The sequence below is a fragment of the Eschscholzia californica genome, unplaced genomic scaffold (genome assembly GCF_041429995.1).
Source record: "Eschscholzia californica isolate CP2 unplaced genomic scaffold, dmEscCali1.0.p SCAF_2, whole genome shotgun sequence".
NCBI lineage: Eukaryota > Viridiplantae > Streptophyta > Magnoliopsida > Ranunculales > Papaveraceae > Eschscholzia > Eschscholzia californica.
This window is the reverse complement of record NW_028238309.1, coordinates 30535053-30557933: the sequence shown is the minus strand read 5'-3', so window position 1 is coordinate 30557933 and position 22881 is coordinate 30535053. Positions and strand designations below refer to the sequence as shown.

General features: G+C 41.6%; 3 protein-coding genes across 3 annotated transcripts; all 3 read left to right on the top strand.

The window, feature by feature from the left end:
- Window positions 1–7714: 7714 nt before the first annotated feature.
- Window positions 7715–11062, top strand: LOC147557364 (uncharacterized). Its single transcript, XM_086658818.1, has 3 exons — window positions 7715–8609; window positions 8785–9782; window positions 10154–11062. Exons 1-3 carry the CDS (start codon window positions 7715–7717, stop codon window positions 11060–11062), a joined length of 2802 nt encoding a protein of 933 aa, XP_086514944.1.
- A 423-nt stretch (window positions 11063–11485) lies between these two features.
- Window positions 11486–12313, top strand: LOC147557363 (uncharacterized). Its single transcript, XM_086658817.1, has one exon. It carries the CDS (start codon window positions 11486–11488, stop codon window positions 12311–12313), a length of 828 nt encoding a protein of 275 aa, XP_086514943.1.
- Window positions 12314–15383: 3070 nt separating this feature from the next.
- LOC147557362 (uncharacterized) lies at window positions 15384–19826 on the top strand. Its single transcript, XM_086658816.1, has 6 exons — window positions 15384–15690; window positions 15794–16857; window positions 16967–17149; window positions 17258–17515; window positions 17763–18455; window positions 18540–19826. Exons 1-6 carry the CDS (start codon window positions 15384–15386, stop codon window positions 19824–19826), a joined length of 3792 nt encoding a protein of 1263 aa, XP_086514942.1.
- Window positions 19827–22881: the final 3055 nt, after the last annotated feature.

The window sequence follows — 22881 nt, the reverse complement described above, 5'->3', positions numbered from 1 at the left end:
GCATTACCAAGATTCTTACTATACGGCTGAAGGGAGTTATTTATTCGATGATCAGTCCGAACCAATCAGTCTTCATTTCTGGCCGTACTATTCAGGACAATATCATGCTAGCCCATGAGATTGTTCGGAATTACCACCGACCAGACATTTCGGCTAGGTGTACAGGAAAGATTGACCTTAAGAAGGCGTATGACACAGTTTGTTGGTCTTCACTATTCTCAGTCCTTAGTAAGTTTCATTTTCCAAGGATATTCATAGAATGGATACGGGTCTAAGTTCTCGATTATGGTCAATGGTGAAGCCCATGGTTATTTTGATGGGAAGCGAGGTCTACGGCAAGGCTGTCTGATTTCTCCATATCTATTTGTGTTAATGATGGAGGTATTCGCGGTTCTTATTGATCGAGAGGAAAGAGCTGGTTGGTTTCTGCTACACCCTAAGTGTCGAGTTTCGAAAGTTACTCACCTTTGTTTCGCCGACGATCTCATGGTCTTCTTTCGAGGAAACGCGGGTTCGGCTCATTCTCTAAAAGACGTGTTAACTGGTTTTCATCGGGCGACGGGGTTGCGCCAATGTGCTCAAGAGTACGGTTTTCTTTGCTGGTCTTTCATCTCAAGGTCAGAGTGATATTACTAGTATTCTGGAATTCGGTATTGGTTCTCTTCCTATCCGATACCTAGGTTTGCCTCTTATATCGTCTTGTCTCACCTATAGTCATTGTATTCCGCTGATTGATAAAATCAAGGGACGAATCCAATCTTGGAACAGTCGATTCTTATCGTTTGCGGGGCGAGTTCTCTTCATAAAGGTGGTTTTGAATAGTATGTTACTATATTGGGCAGCAGTGCTCGTTGTCCCCAAGAGAGTAATATATGATATCAACTCCATCTTCAGTAAGTTCGTGTGGTCTGGTGTGGATATGGGGTGTAAGAGAGCTCTCATTGCCTGGGAATGTCTTTGTTACCCCACTGATGAAGGGGGACTTGGTTTTCGTAATATTGAGGTGTTGTTCGAGGCGTCAAACCTTCACCATATATGGGACTTGGTTAGAGTAAAGAGGACCTTATGGGCTGACTGGGTTAGAAATAATCTTATCAAAGATCAGCATTTCTGGATTCTTTCAGCCCCGAGTAACAACTCTTGGTGTTGGCGTCGGATTCTAGCCAGCAGGCCCACGGCTCAGCGACTCATGTGTACTTCTTTGGGGATGGCCAAGATACTACATTCTGGACTTACTTATGGCATCCTCGGGGTCTTCTTTATAATGTATTCGACGAGGGGTACAAATATGATTCTCACCTACACTTAGATGCACGGGTCTCTCAGTTTATTGGGCAGTCGGACTGGGTTTTTCTTACTCATATTGTAGCTATGTTAGGGACTATCGCGGTCGAGGCTAGAGAGGTGGTGGTCGATAGTACTCTCAGAGATGAGGTGATCTGGATGCCCAACCAGAATGGAGAGTTTACTCTCAAAGAGAAGTATGAAGCAATTCGACCCAGAGGGATTCGACTAAGCTGGACTTCCTTAGTATGGTCATCGGGTGGAATACCCAAACATTGTTTCATCACCTGGCTTGCTTTTCGAAGACGCCTGAAAACTAGAGCTCTTCTGGCTAGTTGGGGTATGGTTATAGATACTACATGTATTTTCTGTGGGGGAGATGAAGAAACAGATTTCCACCTATTCTTTGGTTGTTCGGTTACAAAGAATATATGGGAATCGCTATTACGCAAGATGGGCTTTCAGAGAGTAAGTGTTGTTCATTGGGAAGAGGAGTTACATGAAGGATTTATCCCTTCAGTCTGAAGGAGATGTCCTTCCGAAGGAGTGTCCTTCCGAAGGAGTGTCCTTCAACTAAGATGACAATGCGAACAATTTGTCGGTTAGGATAACGATGAATGAGTTATGAAGATCATCCAGTCCGGTCCAATTAGGGGTCGTAGTGCTTTGCTAGAAGCCAACTACGATCGCGGATACTTAGGTAATTCGCGGCTAACATAGACCGGATCCTACAACGGGTTACACATAAGAGTGGTAACTTGATCGGAGAGATTTGACTAGATCGGACTAGGCTAAAGATGGATTTGATCCAACTAAATAGGCCAAAAGGGTTCGAATAGAGATTCGGAACAAGATAAAACCAATGGGGCATAAAAGGGGGTGCCCCTAAGAAAGGCTACTATGGCCGGCCATGTGATGGCTTAAAGGCATAGTGGGCCGGCCACATAAAGCCCATAATGGGCTGATATGGCCGACCACACTAGGGGATGCCCTAAACTCTAATTAGGGAATCCTAGAGGACTAAAACTCCTCTATGCTTATCTTTTTTGAAGGAGACTTTTTTGGATTCCTTATTTGAGTATGACTCTACTAAGGTAATGCCTATAAATAGTCTCATTAGTAGTTTAGAGAAGGTGAGGAATTTTCTCAAGAATACACATCTCTCTCTCACAATATACAACTAGTGGAAGAGAGGAGATTGTATAGAAAAAGCTCCCATTCTATCAATTTAGTCAAGGAGAAAGGTTCTTCTCAACCTTCTATTAAGTCCTAGCAGACATTAAGAAGGGAGATCAAGTTAACCAACTCGGTGTCTCAAGTAGAGGAGCGACGATTGAAGCTCTCGATCTTCACACGCGAATTAGAATGGTTCGAGGGAAAAACATGAAAAGGCATTTATCTCTCTTCTAGTTCATTGTTTAGTTCATGTATAATTGATCCTGGTAATCTAGTGTTAACATATAGATGTTGAGACTCCGCTTAGAACACTAGATTTATGTATTAGATACGCATAAAACCCTTCAGTGGCATCACGAGCCGGTTACATGAAACTAAATTTGACTAGTCGAATTAGAACTTGATTGATTAGATAATTTCATGTTTGACACAGAATTGGTTAGTTTAGAACTAATCGGATAGAAATAAATCGAATTTTGAAAAACGTTTTCGAAAGGACGATTGAAAAAGGGTTTTCAAAAAGTGCTGTTTTTTTATGGATTTCCATAAAACACAACAGCTATAGCAGCTCGGAACAGGAAGAAAACAGTAAAAAAAAAAAAAAAACAAGTTTTTAGGAGGAAGAAGGGGTCTGTCCCAAGTCGGACTGCTCGGAACCTTACGTCTAAATTCGAAGAATTCGACTAATGGTGCGTTCCGGTTTTATCTTTTATGATTTCTAAAATCCACTTAAGAAAAACTCCGTTTTTAGGTTTTGAAAGCCCGGGTCAACTTCGGAAAAATTGGTTTGACTTTTAACGATTTTGAAATCCGTTTTTAAGAAAACCCTTTTCCGGGTCTTCGGGTGACCCGATTTTATTTTGGTTATATTTTGGTGGGACCGGGAGAAAAAGTTGAGACTTTCGTCAAAAACTCTCACTCGAGTTGAGACTCGTGAAACTTTGGCCTTTAGACCCTTAGTCACCTTCAGAATAGCCCAAGACCAACTTTTAGTCAAGGCCCACTAGGTTGGTCCGGCCCAAAGCTGGTCAGGTTTAGTGTAGGTCCGGACCGAGACAGACCTACACATAGTATGGCCGAGCCAGACGCATCTAGATGCGTCTCGGGCTTGGCCGAGGTCTATGATGTGTCCTGGCCGCAACCAGGACATTGGGCCTAGGTTCGGATGCATCTAGATGTGTCTGAACCCTTGGCCGAGCCTTATGGGTGTCTCAGTTGGTGCCCGGGACACCCTAGGCCGTCCGGATGCATCTCGGATGCATCCTGACCTTTGACCAGGTCTCATGATGTCTCGGTTGGGTACCGAGACACCTAGGACCCACCAGACGCGACCATCGCGTCTGGTGGAAGCTGCTTAGACATCTCGGATCACATTCGAGACGTGCTCGGGCTACCCGAGCCACCAGACGCGTCCAAGGATGCGTCTGGTGCTATCTCACGCGTCTCGGCCTAGCCGAGACGCTCTAAGGCTGCTAGGACGCGTCCTAGTGGTCGCATGTGTCTTGGTCCTAGACCGTGACACATCCGGGATGTGTGGGGCGCGTCCCAGACTCGCCCTTATCCTGGGCCAGCAGACGCGTCCAGAAGACGCGTCTTGGCCAGCATGCATATGCAGCCCTATTTTTAGCAACTTCTAAATTGTCAAGTTTCTGTTTTTTTTAGTAGCTTCTAAAAGCCATAAAATCCCAATTTTTAGAAACTTCTAAAACCCAAATCTCTTATTCTTGAGAGAATTCCCAATTCATGAAGAACAAAACTTTCGAAAACTTTTTCAAAACCAAAATCAATCAAATTTGAGTCTTTTGAAACACTTTCAATCATCAATTTTGATTCTTAATTTGAAAATTTATTGAATCCGATTCAATATAATCAAATTATGAGTTTAAAACACTTTTAAAACCAAAATCAATCAAATTGAATGTTTTGAAACACTTTCAATCATCAATCTTTGATTCTCAATTTGAAAACCATTAAATCCCCATTCAAAACATTCAAATTAGATGTTTAAAACACTTTTAAACACAACTATCAATCTAATCAAGCATGGATTAGTTTGACTCTTAGCAAAAATAAGCTATTTGCAAGAGGCTCTGACGCCACTGTTGGGATTTAGACCCTTCTACTAATGTTTATAGTGGATAAAGACATCATATGTCCTAAGAGTCCTTTTATATAACCCTAATAAGAATCCACCTCCAACTAGGTTTCCTAAAAGACCCTTTAGAATAAGATTTAAGGAAATTGCCGAAAATAGCAACTAGTTCATATTTTCTCAATTTCTTGAGGAGGCGACGTCCAAACCCAGCCAATATTGGCAGATTTTATGTTCCTAACATAAGTAAACGACCCTCCAAAAATCATCTCAATCCGAGCCCTAAAAGTGACCAAATCGGTTTAGGCCCAAAACCCCGTTTTTGGTACTATCTTTGCCTAATTTCTCTTTAGGCCTATGAGATATATTTATGGGACACTCCCATGGTTATATCTCACTCCCACTAGCCATATCCTTTGATCAAATTGACACTCTTATGTGTAACCCGTTGTAGAATCCGATCGAAGTTAGCCGCGAATTACTTCGTAACTCGACGATCGTAGTTGGTTTCTAGCTTAAACTTTACGACCCCTGAATCAACCGGACTTGATGATCTTCTTCATCAATTGTCCTAGCCAAAAAATTTCTCGCATTGCAATCTTGGTCGAAGGATATCTCCTTCATTTATCATGCATGCATTACTGTGAACTCTAACATAATCATCATACACAATAGAAAAAACGTAAATAAATAAGTAAATGCGCGCGAGAAAATAAATCAAGCAGACATGTTCCTAGTATAGCCCCTAACCTAAAAGATCTAATCTTCTTAGGTTCTTGTTTGTTTCGCCTTTGTTCGCCTGGATCTCCAACCTCGAACCTCCATTGAATTCTCCCACTCGAACCACGATCTGATCCTTCGGTTCTTCAATGGACTTTATTTGACCCTAAACTTTAATTACAAGACTTAACGATTCGCAGATCGTATAAACTTGAAATTAAAATAATTAATTACATCGGGCACCCATCCGTGCTTAAAACCAAGAATAGAACCATACTAGAACCCGCATTCACATTCGCACATACATAATAATATGACAATCATAAAACACCCAATTATGTATGAGATTCGCTTCCTAAGGTCGAATCTAGGTTCGCTATGTTCTAAATAGCTATTAGGGTGATACTACCGACATCTCTATGTCTAACGTGCCTAACGTCTAGTTTTCGTAAAATTCGGACTAACGGCTCGTTTTGGTTTTATCCTAAAGGTTTTTGAAATCGTTTTGGAAAAACTCCGTTTTGGGCTTTTGGAAGGCCTGGATCACTTTCAGAAAAAATATGGTTGAAGTCGGAAGAAGAAAAGTCAAAACCTCCTACTCAAGTCAAAGCCCGAAAGGCCCGAGTAAAATTCTAAAGACTTGAGTCAAACTTGGTCAAGGGACCCTTTGACTAGTCTCGGGAATACCAAGATAGATCACGGTCAAGGTCCGAGCATTGGTCGGACCCAGCTTGGCACGTTCCAAAACGTGTCGAGTCCCTCGGGTGGACGCATCCTGGCCCTTGGCCAGACGCGTCCTAGACACGTCTGTCCAAGCTTGTCCATCTCGGACGTCGGGACATGCCAGACGCGTCTGACCTAGAACGCAACCTAGGTCATCTCGGACTCATGGTATAGGTTTCCCCGGACGCGTCCTAGACGCGTCTGGAAGGAACAGTCTAAGACGCGACCTCACGTGCTCGGACGTGGATCTCTCGGCATCCTAGTCCGAGACAGTCTCGGATCTGTCCATTATGGGCTTTATCTGGCCGGCCCACTATGGGCTTTATCCCTTTATTGTTTAACCCTTTAGTGTGGCCGACCAGGGCAGCCCATTATGGGCTTTATCTGGCCGGCCCACTTACCTTGGTCGGCCATCATATGGCCGGCCCTTAGAGTCCGAGCACCCCTTTTCGGCCTGGTTCTTTCTATCTTGTTCCGAATCACCATTCGAACCTTTTCGGCCTATTTAGTTGGATACAATCCATCTTTAGCCTATTCCCGTCTAGTCAAATCTCTCTGATCAAGTTACCACTCTTATGTGTAACCCGTTGTAGGATCCAGTCTATGTTAGTCGTGAATCACCGAAGTGATCTGACGATCGTAGTTGGCTTCTAGCAAAACATTACGACCCCTAGTTAGACCGGGCTGGATGATCTTCAGGATGAGTTCATCGTTATCCTAGCTGACAAATTGATCGCATTGTCATCTTAGTCGAAGGGCACTCCTTCAGAAAGACATCTTCTTCAGACTGAACGGATATATCTTTTAGCGGCAGCTCCGACAGTTGAGGTAACGATTAGAGATCTCAAGGAGGAGTCCTGACAAAACTCACATTTCTCTGGCAACATAGGCAACTCTGGTAGCCACGACGACGACCAGAGGCCCTAAGGAGGAGTCCTAGTTAAACTTATTTTGCTTCGGCAAAACAGGTAGCTCTGGTAGCTAAGACAACGACCAGAGGCCCCATGGAGCAGTCCTAGTCAAACTTTACTCGAGTAAAATTGACCCTTCACCAAGGTCATAAGGAGACGTCCTACTTAAACTCACCGTGCTCAAGCCGGCAAATTAGGCAGTAGCTAAGGCAACGACCAGAAACCTTATAAGGAGAAGTCCTAGTTAAACTCACTTTACTCGAGTGAAATGCGGTCCCCACTGAGGATCCCAAGGAGAAGTCCTAGTTAACCTACAACCCTGGCAAAGGTGACCGGGGGTATATGGAGAAGTCCTTGCTAAACTAGTCATGCTTAGGTAGACAAAACAACCCTGGTAGCGAAAGCAACGACCGGGGGTTTGAGGAGAAGTCCTACCTAAACTAGTTGCGCCCAAGCCAACGAAACTAGTCCTAATAGCAAAAGAAACGATCACGGGTCCAATGAGAAGTCCTAGCTAAACTGGTTGAGTTCAGGCCAACTAAAAACAACCCTAGGGGCAGCAACCATGATCAGGGGCAAAGTCCAGACGGAAAAACACTCTAAGCTATGCAGTTACGCTTTTATGATACTATAGAATGGGGTGCTCTTCTTAAAATTATGGCAAAGTTTGGTTTTCCTGAGAAGTTTATCACTTGGGTTAAGGTGTGTATTTCTACTCCCAAATACTCTTTATGATTAATGGCTGCTCCTATGGTTATATTAAAGGTAAGAGAGGCATTAGGTTGCTAGTTTTTTGGGGACTCCTATTATGCTGGATGCTCCTACTGAGAAGAAGACTCGTATGTCCTATGCTCGGATTCTTGTTGAAATTGGCAAGGACTGCAATATGCCTGTTATTATTCCTGTGTTGATTGATGGTGTGAAAAGGTTAGAGGTAAGGGTTGATTATGCCTGGAAGCGTCTGAAATGCTCTGGCTGCTCTTCATTTGGTCATGCTTCTAGTCGATGCCCTTTAGGTGTTCGACCTAATGCCTCAGAGACTCCTCAGAAATCTCCTGCAGGTAATCCAGCTCCTGATGCTTCTATTAGTAGAGGTAAGCAGGATTGGGCTCTTAGGCAGTCTGTGTCCTCTACTGGTGTCAGGGATTCGGGCCAGCCTAGTTCCTCTCGTGCTCCTTCCCAAGCTAAGGCTCCTACTTGTGCTCAGAATGAGGCTTTTGTGGTCTCTTCTGCAAAAAGTGGACCTACTCGAGCTCAAGTTTTTTCCCCTAGTGTGGAAGAAACTTCAAAGAGTAAGGGAAGTGGTGCTGGTGAGGTGGCTCCTGATACTATGCTTGACCTTATGGATGATGGTGGTGGTTGGTCTGTGGTTACCAATAAGAGGAATAAGAAGACTAGCCCTGAGAGGGGTCTTGCTCTTCCTGCACCTCTGGAGTCTCTTGAACATAATAAAGGCTCTAAGAGGCAATGTATGGGTGATTTTTCTCTCTACAAGGAGCCATCAGGTGGGTTAGTTTTTAGTGCTGGTGGTAAGGATAATTTGGAAAATAGCCAGTGCTTAGAGCAGATGGAGATAGCTTCTGATTCTTTGATGGAGGGGCAGAAGGGTGTGGCTACTAAGGTAGCTCTGTATTCTAGTAAGGTTTCACCTCTTATCAACACCCCTGGTGGGAAGATGAGGGGTCCTTCTAGGATTTTAAATGGTTAATTTTGGTTATTGGAATGTGAGAGGGTTGAATAGCTCTCTCAGAATAAGAGATGTGAGAGATCTCATCAGATTAAATAAATTGAGCCTTCTGGGGTTGGTAGAGACTAGAGTTAAGGAAGATAATAAAGTTGCTATACAAAGAAGTATTAGTCGTTTTTGGACCTTTATAGATAATTATGCTGCAGATGAAGGTGGGAGGATATGGTTGGCTTGGGATGCTAGGGAGATGGAGGTTGATCTGTTGTTTCACTCCCCCCAAATCTTAGCTGTTCATGTGAAGATGCAGTCTGGTGTGGAGTTTTTGTTGGTTGTTGTTTATGATAGCAACATTGATACTGAGAGGAGACTCCTTTGGCAATCTATCAAGGATCTGACTGCTGATTTTGAAGCTCCTTGGTTGTTTATGGGAGATTTTAATTCCATTATAGGGTGGGATGAAAAGAAAGGTGGCAAGGAAGTCAGACCAAGTCAGTTTGAGGAGTTGTTGGATTGTACCCAGGTTTCTCTTCTTTTTTATTGTCCCTATACTAGTTGTCATTTTACTTGGTCCAATGGCCAGGAAGGAACAGCTGGTATTTGGACAAAGATTGATAGAGTGTTAATCAATATTGATTGGCTGGATATCTTTCCTGGTTCCAAAGTGGATTTTGGCCAGCCCAGATCCTCTGATCACTCTCCAACCATTGTTACTCTTGATGAGGTGGTGGCTAGAGGTAGGAGGCCTTTTAAATTTTTTAATTGCTGGGTGGAGGAGCCAGGTTTTAAGGATTTGTTGGAGGTTGTGTGGAGTCAGAAGGTGGAGGGCAATCCCATGTTTAAGTTTTTGACCAAGTTGAAGGCAATGAAGAGTAGTCTGATTCAGTGGAAAGCTTCTATGTTTAAGGATTTCCCTACTCAGGTAGCTACTGCTAGAGAAGAGATGCTCCATGCTCAGGAGGGTTTACAGGGGGATCCCCTTAATGTTGAGTTAAGGAGAATTGAAAGAAGGGCTATAGAGGTGTATGCTTCTAAAGCTAAAGTTGAATCCTCTATGTTAAAGCAACAGGCCAGGCTGAGATGGCTCACTTTGGATGATAATAATAATAAGTTCTTTCATAGTACTATTAAGGAGAGAGGTGCCAGGAATCATTTTAGGAGGATTGTGAAGCCTAATGGAGAGGTGGTAGAGGTAAGTTCTTTCATAGTACTATTAAGGAGAGAGGTGCCAGGAATCATTTTAGGAGGATTGTGAAGCCTAATGGAGAGGTGGTAGAGGAACCAGAGGGGGTGATTGCTGAATGAGTGTCTTATTATGAAGAGATGTTGGGGTCAGAAGAAGGTGACCCTTAGGAGGATGCCATTCTGGATTCATTTCAGTTTATGCACCCTTTTGATAATGAGAATAGTGAGGAGTTGGAGAGGATGGTCAGTAGAGATGAAATTGTATATGCTCTCTCTTCTATTGGTTCTGATAGGGCCCCTGGTCCTGATGGTTTCTCATCCTTCTTCTTCAAGCACTGTTAGAAGATTGTGGGGGATGATTTTGTGCTTGCTGTTCAGAATTTCTTCAAGTCAGGTAAAATGCTTGGTGATGTAAACTCTACTTTAGTTTCTCTTATCCCTAAAGTTGCTAATGCCTCTTGCATGAAGGATTTCAGGCCTATTTCTTGTTGTAATGTTATCTATAAATGCATTACTAGGATTTTGACTGTCAGATTGAAGAAATTTATTTTCTCAATGGTAAGTGAGAACCAGTCAGCTTTCATTTCTGGGAGATCTATTCAAGATAACATCATGTTAGCCCATGAGATTGTGAGACATTATAATCACAAGAGTGGAGTTGCTAGGTGTTCTGTTAAAATAGACCTTAGGAAAGCTTATGATACTGTTAGATGGTCTGCCTTACTCAAGATCTTGAGAAAATTTCATCTCCCTGAGAAGTTCATCAATTGGGTGTTTGTTTGTGTTTCTTCTCCTAGATATTCCATAGTGGTGAATGGAGGGTCCTATGGTTACTTTAAAGGTAAGAAGGGGCTTAGGCAGGGTTGTCCTATTTCTCCTTATCTTTTTGTGTTAGTAATGGAGGTGTTTGCAGCTCTTTTGATGAAGGAGGAAGTTGAGGGCAGGTTTCATCTTCATCCAAAGTGCAAGCATCCAAAGATTACCCATCTCTGTTTTGCTGATGACTTAATGGTCTTTCTTAAAGGGGATAGTGAGTCTGCTACAGCTCTGCAGAGTGTTCTGGTTAGATTGCATCAGGCTACTGGCCTTGGGGTTAATAGTGACAAGAGCACCATGTTTTGGGCAGGTTCTGGTACTAGTATCCAAGAGCAATTTCAGAGTATCGTGGGGTTTCAGTGGGGGTCTCTGCCTGTCAGATATTTGGGTCTACCTTTGATTGTCTCTAGGCTCTCTTATGCTGATTGTGCTCCCCTTTTGCAGAAGGTCCAAGCTAGGGTTAAGTCTTAGAAGGCTAGATATCTTTCATTTGCTGGGAGATGTCTTCTTGTTAAAGCAGTTCTATCTAGTATGATTGTTTATTGGGCTTCAGTGTTTGTGCTCCCTAAGAGGGTGTTCAAGGAGCTTGATTCTTTGTTTTTTAGGTTCCTCTGGGCTGGGGTGGAATTATGGCAGAAGAGACCAGTTATTAAAAGACAGATAGCCTGCCTCCCTAAGGCAGAAGGAGGGTTGGGTATTAGGAGTTTGCAGACTCTAAATGATGCCCTCAATCTTAGGCATGTTTGGGATATAGTGAGTGGAAAAGATACACTCTGGGACAGGTGGGTTAACTCCAACCTGGTGAAGGACAAAGACTTTTGGATAATGAAGGCCCCTCAGGACTGCTCCTGGTGCTAGAGAAGGATTTTAGGCAGCAGGGAACAAGCTAAGCACATGGTTTGCTTTCAGACTGGCAGTGGTCACTCTATTAAGTTCTGGGTAGATATTTGGCACCCTTTAGGTCTTTTATATGATCATTTTGTGCAGAATTATAAGTTTGCTTCCAACCTTAACCCCAAGGCTTTGGTCTCTGATTTTATTAAGGAGGGTGAGTGGTCTGTTCCTTCACATTTGCTTCAGATTTTGGAGGAAATTGTCTGCTCCTTGCATACAGTAGCTATTGGGGAAGTTCCTGAGGATAAGGCTGTGTGGTTGGTTAGTAAATATGGTGACTATACCCTTAAGGAGTCTTATGAGCATCTCAGACAGAATGAGAGTTTAGTCTCTTGGAGCAGTCTGGTTTGGTTTCCTAACTTTATTCCTAGACATTGCTTTATTGGCTGGGTGGCTTTGCATAGGGGTCTCAAAACCAATATGAAGCTTATCTCTTGGGGTATGGAAGTGAATAGAGCTTGCTATCTTTGTTCCCAAGAGGATGAGTCTGATTTTCATTTTCTTTTTTGCTGTCCTTTCTCTGTTTCTATTTGGCAAGAGCTTTTGACTATCCTTGATTTGCATAGTCCTTCTTTTTCTAATTGGGATCAAGCTATTTCTTGGTGTATTAGCCACTTTAGTGGTTCTTCTTTTTGGAATAGGATGGGATGTCTGCTCTTTAATGCCTTCATCTACCATGTGTGGAGAGAAAGGAATGTTAGGGCTTTCCAGAAGGTCGGTAGGCCTGCTTTGTCCATTGCTGTTGAGGTTCTCTCTGAATTGAAGCTTAAAGTTGCTGCTTGGGAGGGCAGGATTGAGAAAAATGCTGCTGCAAGAAGAATTTTTTAATTGTTGAATGTGAAGAAAGTCTTGACTAATCTGGTTATTAAGGGCCATAAATGGCAAACTCCTGTTGCTGGCTTTGTTATGATCAACACAGATGGAGCCATGGAGAAGGACAAAGCTGGGTTTGGTGCCATTATTAGAGATGAATATAGTGTTGTCCTTGCTGCTTGTGCTGCCCCGGCTATAGTGCAGAGTGTCTTAACTCATGAGCTGCAGGGTGTTAACTTGGGTCTTGAGATTGCTGAAGCCATGGGGTTCCTGCAAGTTATCATTGCTTCAGATTCAAGTTGTGTGGTGTCTCTTCTTCAAAATGCAGGTAGCAAAGCTCCCTGGAGATCTCAAGCCATCTTGGCTGCTGTTAGGACCAGGATGAAGGCTTTTGTGGGCTGTAATGTGATGCATGTTTTTCGAGAAGTTAATGGTGTTGCTGACTTTCTCTCCAAGATGGGTATGGGAAAGATGGAACACTTGAATGTTGCTGCCTTGCCTAAGGAGCTCTCTGCTATAGTTGAGGCTGATAGGAAGGGTGTCATTAGACTTCGAAAGCATTGGCCAGAGGTGCCTTGAGTTTGTTTTTGTTTTGTTGTGGTTGAGTTTGGGCTGTGTTGGCTCTTGTAGTGGTCTGGCCCACTTGAATTTTGTATTATTTCTTTTGTTTCAATAAATGGGTCGGGGTCCCTTTAATCCCCGCTGACCACTTCAAAAAAAAAAAGGCATTAGGCAAGGGTCTCCTATGTCTCCTTATCTTTTTGTGTTGGTTATGGAGGTTTTCAATGTTCTGCTGGTTTCTGAGGTCAAGGGTGGTAGGTTTTCTCTGCACCCTAGATGTAAAGATCCTTTGATCACTCATCTGAGTTTTCCTGATGATTTGCTAGTATTTATGAAGAGTGAGCTTGCCTCTGCTAGGGCCCTTTCTCAAGTTCTAGACTTCTTTGCTGATTGTACTGGGCTTAGAGTTAACAGGTCTAAGAGTTCTAACCAACTTTAGCTGCTGCTTTTGATGAAAATTCATCAAATACAGCAGATTTTAAAAAACTCTTTTCAAAAACCATTAATTTTAAAACTTCTTTTCAAAAATTCGAAATTTTAAAGTTTTATGCATTGAAACCCTTTCAATTTCTATCTGATTGTGTCTAAATCTAATTTAAACTAAACAATTTCATGTCTAAATCGATATCTAAACATAAAATTATCTAATCAATCAAGTTCGAATCTAATTCGTCTAGTCAGAGATAGTTTCATGCAACCGGCTCGTGATGCAACTGTAGGATTTTGTGCGTATCTGATACAACTATCTAGTGTTCTAAGCAGAATCTCAAACATCATATGTTAACACTAAACATTCAGGATCATAAAGCATTAACTAATCAATGAACTAGAAGAGGAATAAATACCTTTCTCGCGTTTTTCTCTCGAACCTTTCCAATCGCATGTGAAGATCCAGAGCTCCGAGTGTTAACTTAATCTCCCTTCCTTAATATCTGCTAGGACTTAATAGAAGGTTGAGAAGAACTCTTCTACTTGATTAGATTGATAGAGTGGGAGTTTTTTCTCTACAATCCTCTCTCTCCACTAGGTGTATATTGAGAGATAGAGAGAGAGTTGTATAATTTTTCTTTCTGAGAAAAATCCACACCTTTTCTGTTCTCTAATGAACCTTATATAGAGAAAACCTAATTAGAATCACATTCAAATTAGGCTTTTTATTTTCCGGGTCACAGAAAACATAATACCCAGAATACCCGTTTTAGGTATTTAGGGTTTAACCCTTTGGTGTGGCCAGCCAGGGAAGCCCATTATGGGCTTTATCTGGCCGACCCACTTACCTTGGTCGGCCATCATATGGCCGGCCCTTAGAGTCCGAGCACCCCTTTTCGGCCTGGTTCTTTCTATCTTGTTCCGAATCGCCATTCGAACCTTTTCGGCCTATTTAGTTGAAACCTTTGCGAAACAGAGTGGTGATGGTGGGAAGAGGTAGTTCGATTCTGAGGCTGGTAATTCCTCTTCTTGCCCTTCTGACTGGGCATCTCTCTTTCTACGCAAGAAAGATGTTGTTCGTACTCCTCTCACATACACTGCTCCTACTGTTCTGGATGGGAAGGCTTTTGTGCACCTCTCTGTTGCTGATTTTGAAGCTGAGCGAAAGGAGTGTGAATCTCTTCTTGTTGGATCTTTTGTTGGTAAGAGGTTATCTTACCCTGTTGTTTTAAATGCTTTGATTAAGATATGGCAGCCTAAGGGTGAGTTGAAGGTTACTCTTCATGGTGAGTCTCTGTTTTTCATGAAGTTTTCCCTGGATGATGACAGAGAAAGAGCTTTAGATCATGAGCCTATGTTTATTATGAATCATTTGTTTATCATTCGACCATGGACTCCTTTTATTGAGAATGAGATGCAAAATTTAGATACTATTCCTATTTGGGTCTGCTTTAGAAATGTTCCCTCATTGTTTTGGAATCCCAAGGGTATAGCTCGAATTGCTAGTGCTCTTGGTAAGCCTATTATGTTGGATCAGCCTACTGAAAGGAAGACTAGAATGTCTTATGCTAGAGTTTGTATTGAGGTGGGGAAGGATTGCTTATATCCTACTGAAATTCCTTTGGTTGTTGATGGTAGTGCTATGGGTTTGGTTAGAGTAGAATATCCATGGAAACCTACTGTTTGCTCTGGCTGTAATGAGTTTGGTCATTTTTTTAGTAGATGTCCCTATGTTCCCAGGCCTGAGGAGGCTCAGCAGGTGCCTGCCAGAAGGAATGATCAAAAGGGAAGGAATGGTGCTCCACCTGCTCGACCAAATGCTAGTGTGAAGACCCCTGTTAGGCCCTCCACTGGTCAGGGACAGTCTCAGTCAACTGGTCTTTTGAAAAGAGATGTGGTTACTGGTTCCACTAATGGCAAGATGGGTGTATTGTTTGTGGGTGAGAAGAGTTCTTCTCAGAAGTCCTTGGCTCTGGGGGGTCAGTAGGGATCTAGATATTCTGTACTTAGTAGCTCAATGATGGAGGATCAAATGGATGTGGGTGAGGCTTAGTTTGTTGGTCCTGGCCAGAGCTTTTCTGGTGGTAATGTTAATATGGGGGAGGAAGGTTGGACCCCAGTTGTCAAAAGGAAGAGTAAAGGGGGTATGAAACACTCTGAGTTGGGGCATAAAAGAGTTTGCATTGAAGCTGAGGGCCATGAGAGCTCTATGGAGAGGGATGATAGCTCTGGCTCTGAGAAGGACCATATAGGGCAGGAGTCTGAAGAGATTGACCATGAGGTGATTCAACAGGGTGGTCAAGTTGATAGTGTAGCTAATGCTATAGCTATTTTTGATAAGAAGGGTCTGAGCTCTGGGGTGCCAGGAGGCAGTCTTAGGAAACCATTAAGGATTTTAAATGGTTAACTTAGGCTGCTGGAATGTGAGAGGCTTCAATGGTCCTCACAGAATAAGAGAGGTCAAAGACCTCATTAGGATTAATAAGTTGTGTTTGTGTGGGTTAGTTGAAACTAAAGTTGCTGAGGTGAATAAATTGGTTGTTCAAAGGTCTATAAATCCTTTCTGGGAGTATATGGACAATTATTCAGCTGGAGTTGGTGGTAGGATTTGGGTTGGTTGGGATGCTAATATGCTGAGCATTAGCTTTCTCTTTTGTTCTGCTCAAATTTTGGCTTTTAGAGTTGTTACTCTTGACTCAAAAGTGTTTATGCTTGCTGTTGTGTATGGGTATAATACTAGAACCCAGAGGTGTGACTTGTGGCAGGAGATGAGGCTTTTGGTTAGAAGATTTCCTGGGCCTTGGTCTTTTATGGGGGATTTTAACTCAATTCTCAAGGCTGATGAGAAGGTGGGTGGTGATCCTGTGGGGTTTGGAACCTATGCTGATTTTGCTGCTTGTGTTTTTGATACTGAGTTATTGGACTGTCCTTATACTGGCTGCCAATATACTTGGAACAACTTACAAGAGGGGACTGCAAGTGTTGATTGGCTGAGCCTCTTCCCTGCTTCTAGAGTGTGTTTCCTCCCTCTTGGGATGGTGGATCACTCTCCTGCTATCTTATCTTTAGAGGATGTGGTTTGTATTGGGAAGAGACCTTTCAAGTTCTTCAATTTTTGGTGTGATGAGCCTGGTTTCCTTGATCTTGTGAAGGAGGAGTGGGGAAGGAAGATTCAGGGCACTCCAATGTTTCAGCTTGTCTCTAAATTGAAGAGGGTTAAGGCTAGACTTGTTCAATGGAAGGTTGCCAATTATTTGAATGTTCCTGGTAAAGTTTCTGAGGCTAGGAGGGTGGTGGAGGAAGTGCAGGAGCAGCTTCACTCTAGTCCACAGAATGTTGAGCTTAGAAGAATTGAGAGGCAAGTTGTTTCTGATCTCTCTCATTTGGTTGGTATTGAGGCTTCCAGCTTGAGACAGAAAGCTAGAATCCAATGGTTAACTGAGGATGATAGCAATACTAAGTTCTTTCATCATACCATTAAAGAAAGAAAGGCTAGGAACAGTATCTCCAAGATTGCCAACAGTGAGGGGGTAGTGTTGGAGAAGCAGCAGCTTGTGGTTGATGAATGTGTCTCATTCTATAGGTCTTTCTTTGGTCAGGAGGATGGAGGGGAGGGGAGAGGATGAAATTCTTGATTCTTTTTCTTTTGCTAATTCTCTCTCTCCTTGTCATGAGCAGGTCCTTGTGGCTCCAGTGACCAGAGATGAGGTTATTTTTGCTCTCTCTACAATTGGTTCTGACAAAGCTCCTGGTCCTGATGGGTTTTCCTCTTATTTCTTCAAGAGATGTTGGTCTGTGGTGGGTGATGATTTCACTAGAGCTATCCTAAGCTTCTTTAAGTCAGGGAAGTTGTTGGGTGAGGTGAATGCTACTCTCTTATCTCTGGTTCCAAAAGTTCCTAATGTGAATACCATGTCTGATTTTTGACCCATTGCTTGCTGTAATGTTATCTATAAAACTATCACTAAGATCTTTAATGTGAGGCTTAAAAGTGTAGTTAAGACCTTAGTCAGTGAGAATCAATCAGCTTTTATCTCAGGGAGATCCATTCAAGATAATATTATGCTTGCCCATGAACTTGTGAGGGCTTATGGTAGGAAGGATGGCCAGCCTAGGTGCACTGTTAAGATAGACTTGCAAAAGGCTTATGATACTGTTAGGTGGAGCTCTCTTCTCAAAATTCTTAGGAAGTTTGGATTACCTGATGGTTTTGTCCATTGGATTGAGGTATGTATCACAACTCCTAAGTTTTCTGTGGTTATCAATGGTGCTGCCAATGGGTATTTTGGAGGGAAGAGGGGGGCTCAGACAGGGGTGTCCCATATCCCCTTATCTCTTTGTGATGGTGATGGAGGTTTTTGCTGTCCTCCTCCTTAGAAAGCATAGTTCTGGTTCTTTTCAGCTCCACCCTAGGTGCAAGAACCCTATTGTAACCCATCTATGCTTTGCTGATGATCTGATGGTTTTTATGAAGGGTGACATTACTTCTGCCATGGCCCTCAAAGAGGTGTTGTATGAGTTTCATCAGTGCACTGGGCTTTCAGTGAATGGCAGGAAGAGCTCAGTGTTCTTTGCTTGTGTGAGTGCTGAACATAAGCTTGAGTTGCTTCAAATTTTGGGGTTTGCAGAAGGTTCCTTGCCTGTCAGGTACCTTGGTCTGCCTCTTCTTTCTACTAGGCTTGCTTATACTGATTGTATCCCTTTGATTCAGAAAATTTCTAGCAGGGTTCAATCATGGAAAGCCAGGTACCTCTCATTTGCTGGAAGGCTTCTCCTTGTCAATGTTGTCCTTAACAGTATGCTCATCTATTGGATGTCTGTGTTTGTTCTCCCCAAGAGGGTTTATAAGGAGATCAATTGCATTTTTCACAAATTCATTTGGACTGGTATTGAGATGAGTTCCAAGAGGAAAACTGTTAAGTGGAAAGTTCTGTGTCTTGCTAAGTCTGAGGGAGGGCTAGGCATTAGAGACCTTGAAACCCTTAACCAGGCTTTTAACCTTAGGCATATTTGGGATGTTGTTTCTCACAAGGACACTCTTTGGGTGAGATGGGTTCAGCAGAACCTCATTAAAAGTCAGAATTTCTGGCTCATGGCCTCTCCAAAAGATTGCTCTTGGTGCTGGAGGAGAGTCCTTGAGGGAAGGAAGTGGGCTCAACAATTTTTGGTGCATATTATTGGTGATGGAGCTGCTACCCTCTTCTGGACAGACTCTTGGCATCCTTTGGGTCCTCTCATTGATCTTTTTTAGCCCCATTATAAGTATAACTCCTATTTGCATTTGCATATTACTGTTTCAAGCTTCATCAAGGATGGGGATTGGTTTGTTCCTGATTTCTTGTATTATGAGCTGCCTACTGTGTTTTCCAGACTTCATGAAATTCAATTGCAGGTTGATGTTCATGACAGAGTAGTTTGGAGGGTTAATTCTAGGGGAACTTATTCTTTAAAGGACACATATGAGGCTCTTAAGCCTAGAGGGTCTGCTGTTAGCTGGAGTAAACTGTTGTGGTTTCCTAAGTGCATCCCTAAGCACTGTTTTATTACTTGGCTTGTTTTACAAGGAGGTCTCAAGACTAAGGAGAGGCTTAAGGCATGGGGCATGAATGTGGAGCTCAGATGTGGTATTTGTGGTGAATGTATTGAATCTGAGTCTCATTTGTTTCTTGTTTGTTATTTTGCCAAGGAGCTCTGGCTTAAGCTATTGAATGTTTTGGGTTTCTCTAGACAGTGCTCCACTTCTATTGAGGCTGAGGTTGAATGGTGTGCTGCCCATTTCAGTGGGGATTCTTTGGTTGCTAAGGTGGGAAGGCTTGTGCTGAATAGTTTCTTTTATCACATTTGGCAGGAGAGGAATCACAGAATTTTCAGAAGCAAGTCTAGACCAGTTGAGGTGGTATTCTCCCTGATTGTTGATGAGGTGAGAGTTAAAATGGCTGCTTGGAAGGGGAGACTAGAGGATACAATGCAGAACTCTTACTTAGCTGGTAGATGGAATCTCAATGTGGTGCTTTCTGCCCCAAAATTCAGGGGTTATAAGTGGACTCCTCCCCCTAGAGGTTGGGTTCTAGTGAACTCTGATGGTTCCTTAGAGAGGGATGTTGCTGGTTATGGTGCTCTGCTTAGGAATGAGGAGGGTGCTGTTGTTGCCTTAGGTGTTGGTTCTGCTCAGGTCCATTCAGTTCTAGTCCATGAGCTTCAAGGAGTGGAATTGGGGCTGAGATTGGCTAAGACTTATATGTATGAGCAGGTTATAGTGGCTACTGATTCTATGGCAGCTTACTTACTGCTTTCTGATTTTGACAAGCTTCCTCCTTGGAATGCTTGGACTGTTTGGCTGAGGATCAAGAGGCTTTGGCTTTCTTTCAAGTGTTGCAAAATCAGACATGTTTATAGGGAGGTTAACCAGGCAGCAGACCTCCTGTCTAAGATGAAGCATGTTGGTGAAATTGAGTTTGACCCTACTAATCTTCCACCTGACTTGAGTAAGATTGTTCTTGAGGATAGGAGTGGAAGAGTGAGATTGAGGAAATTTTGAGAGTGATTGTATAGTTGTTTCTTTTGCTTTCTTGTTGCTTTTTTGCTTGTTTCTGTGTTTGGGTCTGGGCCCTTTAATCCCTGCTCATCAATGCAAAAAAAAAAGGCCAGATAAGCTGACTTCTTCAGTTTCTCGAGAAGGATACATTTCATTCTTATTGCTTAAGCAGCTCTGAGCACATTTAATTCTTGTGAAATCAAAGAATAATTTTATATGCAATTTGGCATTAGGCTAAAAGGCCAGATATCCAACTAGTTAAATGTAACTCGATCAAAAGAATGTTATTGTTGCCTTTATCTTCTGCGGTGATTATTTTTTGACGATGTGAAAGATGGTTACAGTGTCGTTCTTTGTTAAATTAAATGATGGTTGTTTATGTTACTTCCGTATGAAAACACATAGTAGCGGAAGTATTGCCTCCTTTTATAAAATACCAAAGGTAAACTAGACAGGCAAAAGAGGGCAAAGAACTATGTGGTTGAAGTATTTTACGGGAGTGTTAGGATCTCTTTTTATCTTGTGGATATTAACTTCATTGCGTATAGCTTTACAGTCATGTGGGTTATTATTGGATCTTTGTTTTTGGATATTAACTTCATTGCGTATAGCTTTACAGTCATGTGGGTTATTATTGGATCTTTGTTTTTGGATATTAACTTCATTACTCTTTCACTTTTACCGTTTTACGATATTCTTAAACTTCTATCATGAAATATATTTATTACCCTGATACAAACCTAAATCCAGTTATTTAGTTTGGTTGAAGCAGTTACTTCGCGCGTGGTTTAATTGAAAGGTGAGTTTCTAGGTGGTGTTCTATTTATACGAATCAAAATGATAAACCTGAATTATCATCTATAGATAGAACGTATTCAAATTCACCTCGAAATAGATAGAACGTTTACTATACCTTAGTTCTTACTTGATTATGTTATACTACGAGGATACTTTCTTAAAATTATGTATGTTTCAGTTAATGATCTTTATGGACCGTTTCAGTAGAGATGATTTAACAGGGCCCATGTTACCTGACCTAGGATTCAACGGAGTAGACATATTTAGCAAACAACAGACATACTGAAGATGGCAACCAATAGTTATATGTTTGCTTATCTCGGACCTAGTTGTTGCATGAAAGATTGACTTGTTGGTGGATAGCTAACCCCAAAACCAAATGTAATAGTCGGGGGACTTGAACATTTTTAGATGAACAACTCCGAAAGAGCAAGCGGTGAACTCAGTAAAAATTTGGAAGTTTTTTCTTGACTTTTTCTGTTGACATAATTTTGAATTTCATGATTCGTTTTATCTTTCATTCATTTATTGGGCTTCCTCTATCCTGATATATTGAGGAATCTGCTTCTTGCAGTAGACCTCCCCTAACTGTTTCAATGTATATGGCAGGCGAACATGTGGTCGGATACATAATTTGATGGAAAGACGTACATAACATACCTTACGAAGGGTCGTCAGGTGAGTCCCAACATCTCAGAAACACAAGTATTTGTATTTATATTAGTATTTTCTTTCTGAAATTTGTCTTCTTCTTGCACTCGGTAATGCTATCAGTGCTTGTTATGTGATTTTTTTAATGATTTTATAGACCTTTTCCCCTGTTGAACTTAAAGCTAATTAACTACTCCTTGCAAATTCAATTAGGTTTTATACCTTTTTAAGGGTCGGAAAAGTAATTTGACTTCGTCAAGTTTTTGAGGAATTACTTATATTTGATAAATTAAACAATTTTAAGGACATTTAACATATCTAACAGAATAAAAGAATACTATTCTTGATGTATGTTGAGAAATAGGGCACACATGCCTAGTAGTAATATATAGACCAACTCAGTCAAGCTAGTGCCATTGTTGAGTTTATCGCCTGCAGTGATTATATTTAAGAATCTATAATGTCAAGGTGGTGAAGGGAATTGTTCTTTGCTAAATTTAGTGGTTGTGGTTTTGGTTACTTTTGGAAGAAAAAGAAATAGTAGCTCAAGTACTTTGCCCCTAGGTCGAAGCGATACATTCATTATTTATTTGATAATTTGCTGGATCGAAGTGGTTATTTGTGTGAAAGTGGTTAATGTCTAGGACATACAACTCGTCGTTGCACGTAAGAGTGGCTTGGTTGATTAAGTAGCAGGGGACAATTCAACTTTTAGATGAATATCTTGACTTTCAAGGGGGGGGGTGCTGGTATTTCAAAGAGTTATACCATAAATGCTGACTAGAGGAAAGATTACTGAATTCATATAAGAATAACTTTGGCAAGAGAAAGTTGTCATTCTCAACAACTTTTATTTCTCTAAATAGAGATTATAAAAGATACTCACAACATGCTCATTGTAAAACGGTAATGTTGTTTCATTTTCTTGCTTGAGCATACTGTGGTTTTAAAATATCTGGAGTTGTCTTTTCACTTAACTTTTTTACTGTAAGAGAAAGGGTTTTGTATCCCATTATGCATCCACAAATTCGCTAATAACAAGACCTCTAAGAAGTTAACTGAATGTCTCACAATGCTAGCTCAATATGTCTATGAAACAATAGGTATAAGGTCTAAAGATCCTCTTGTTATCGACTTATCGTTAAACGCATACACCCATTACCAATGGATACGTGGGCATGCAGGAACTGCTTTAAGACTGAAGGCTAGAACTCGTAATGCAAGGTTTGGGAGGGGAACGTGGTGGAACGGTTAAAAAGGAATATATTGAGGTACTTCATTCATTAGCTTATACTGCTTTATGATATTCTTACAGTTATCAATAAATATTTTTATTTCCGTGATGCTAAATTAACCCAGTTTTCTAGTTTTATCGAAGTAGTAACTTCATTTGTGGTTTGCTTAAAAGCTAACTTGCAAGTTACTGTTCTTCTATTTTATATGAATTAAACTGATAAATCCAAACTATCATCTAAAGCAGCATACAAAAACCCGAGGCTCCTAAATTACACTATAGTTCTATGCATCGTCCTAGAAAATACTCTCATTCTTAGCTTTTGTTGTTCTGCTAAACAAGTAAAACAACTTATATTATTTTAGATGTTTTTAT

What these genes read in the sequence shown, in the direction of transcription:
- LOC147557362 (XM_086658816.1), top strand. Translation starts at nt 15,384, where the DNA reads ATGGGGGAGGAAGGTTGGACCCCAGTTGTCAAAAGGAAGAGTAAAGGG. An exon ending in AGCTTGTGGTTGATGAATGT is followed by an intron (nt 16,858 to 16,966) that starts GTCTCATTCTAT and finishes TGTCATGAGCAG; the next exon opens with GTCCTTGTGGCTCCAGTGAC. An exon ending in GTTTTGTCCATTGGATTGAG is followed by an intron (nt 17,516 to 17,762) that starts GTATGTATCACA and finishes GTTTTTATGAAG; the next exon opens with GGTGACATTACTTCTGCCAT.
- LOC147557364 (XM_086658818.1), top strand. Translation starts at nt 7,715, where the DNA reads ATGCTGGATGCTCCTACTGAGAAGAAGACTCGTATGTCCTATGCTCGG. An exon ending in TCCTTCTAGGATTTTAAATG is followed by an intron (nt 8,610 to 8,784) that starts GTTAATTTTGGT and finishes GGACCTTTATAG; the next exon opens with ATAATTATGCTGCAGATGAA. An exon ending in CTAATGGAGAGGTGGTAGAG is followed by an intron (nt 9,783 to 10,153) that starts GTAAGTTCTTTC and finishes CTTGCTGTTCAG; the next exon opens with AATTTCTTCAAGTCAGGTAA.
- LOC147557363 (XM_086658817.1), top strand. Translation starts at nt 11,486, where the DNA reads ATGGTTTGCTTTCAGACTGGCAGTGGTCACTCTATTAAGTTCTGGGTA.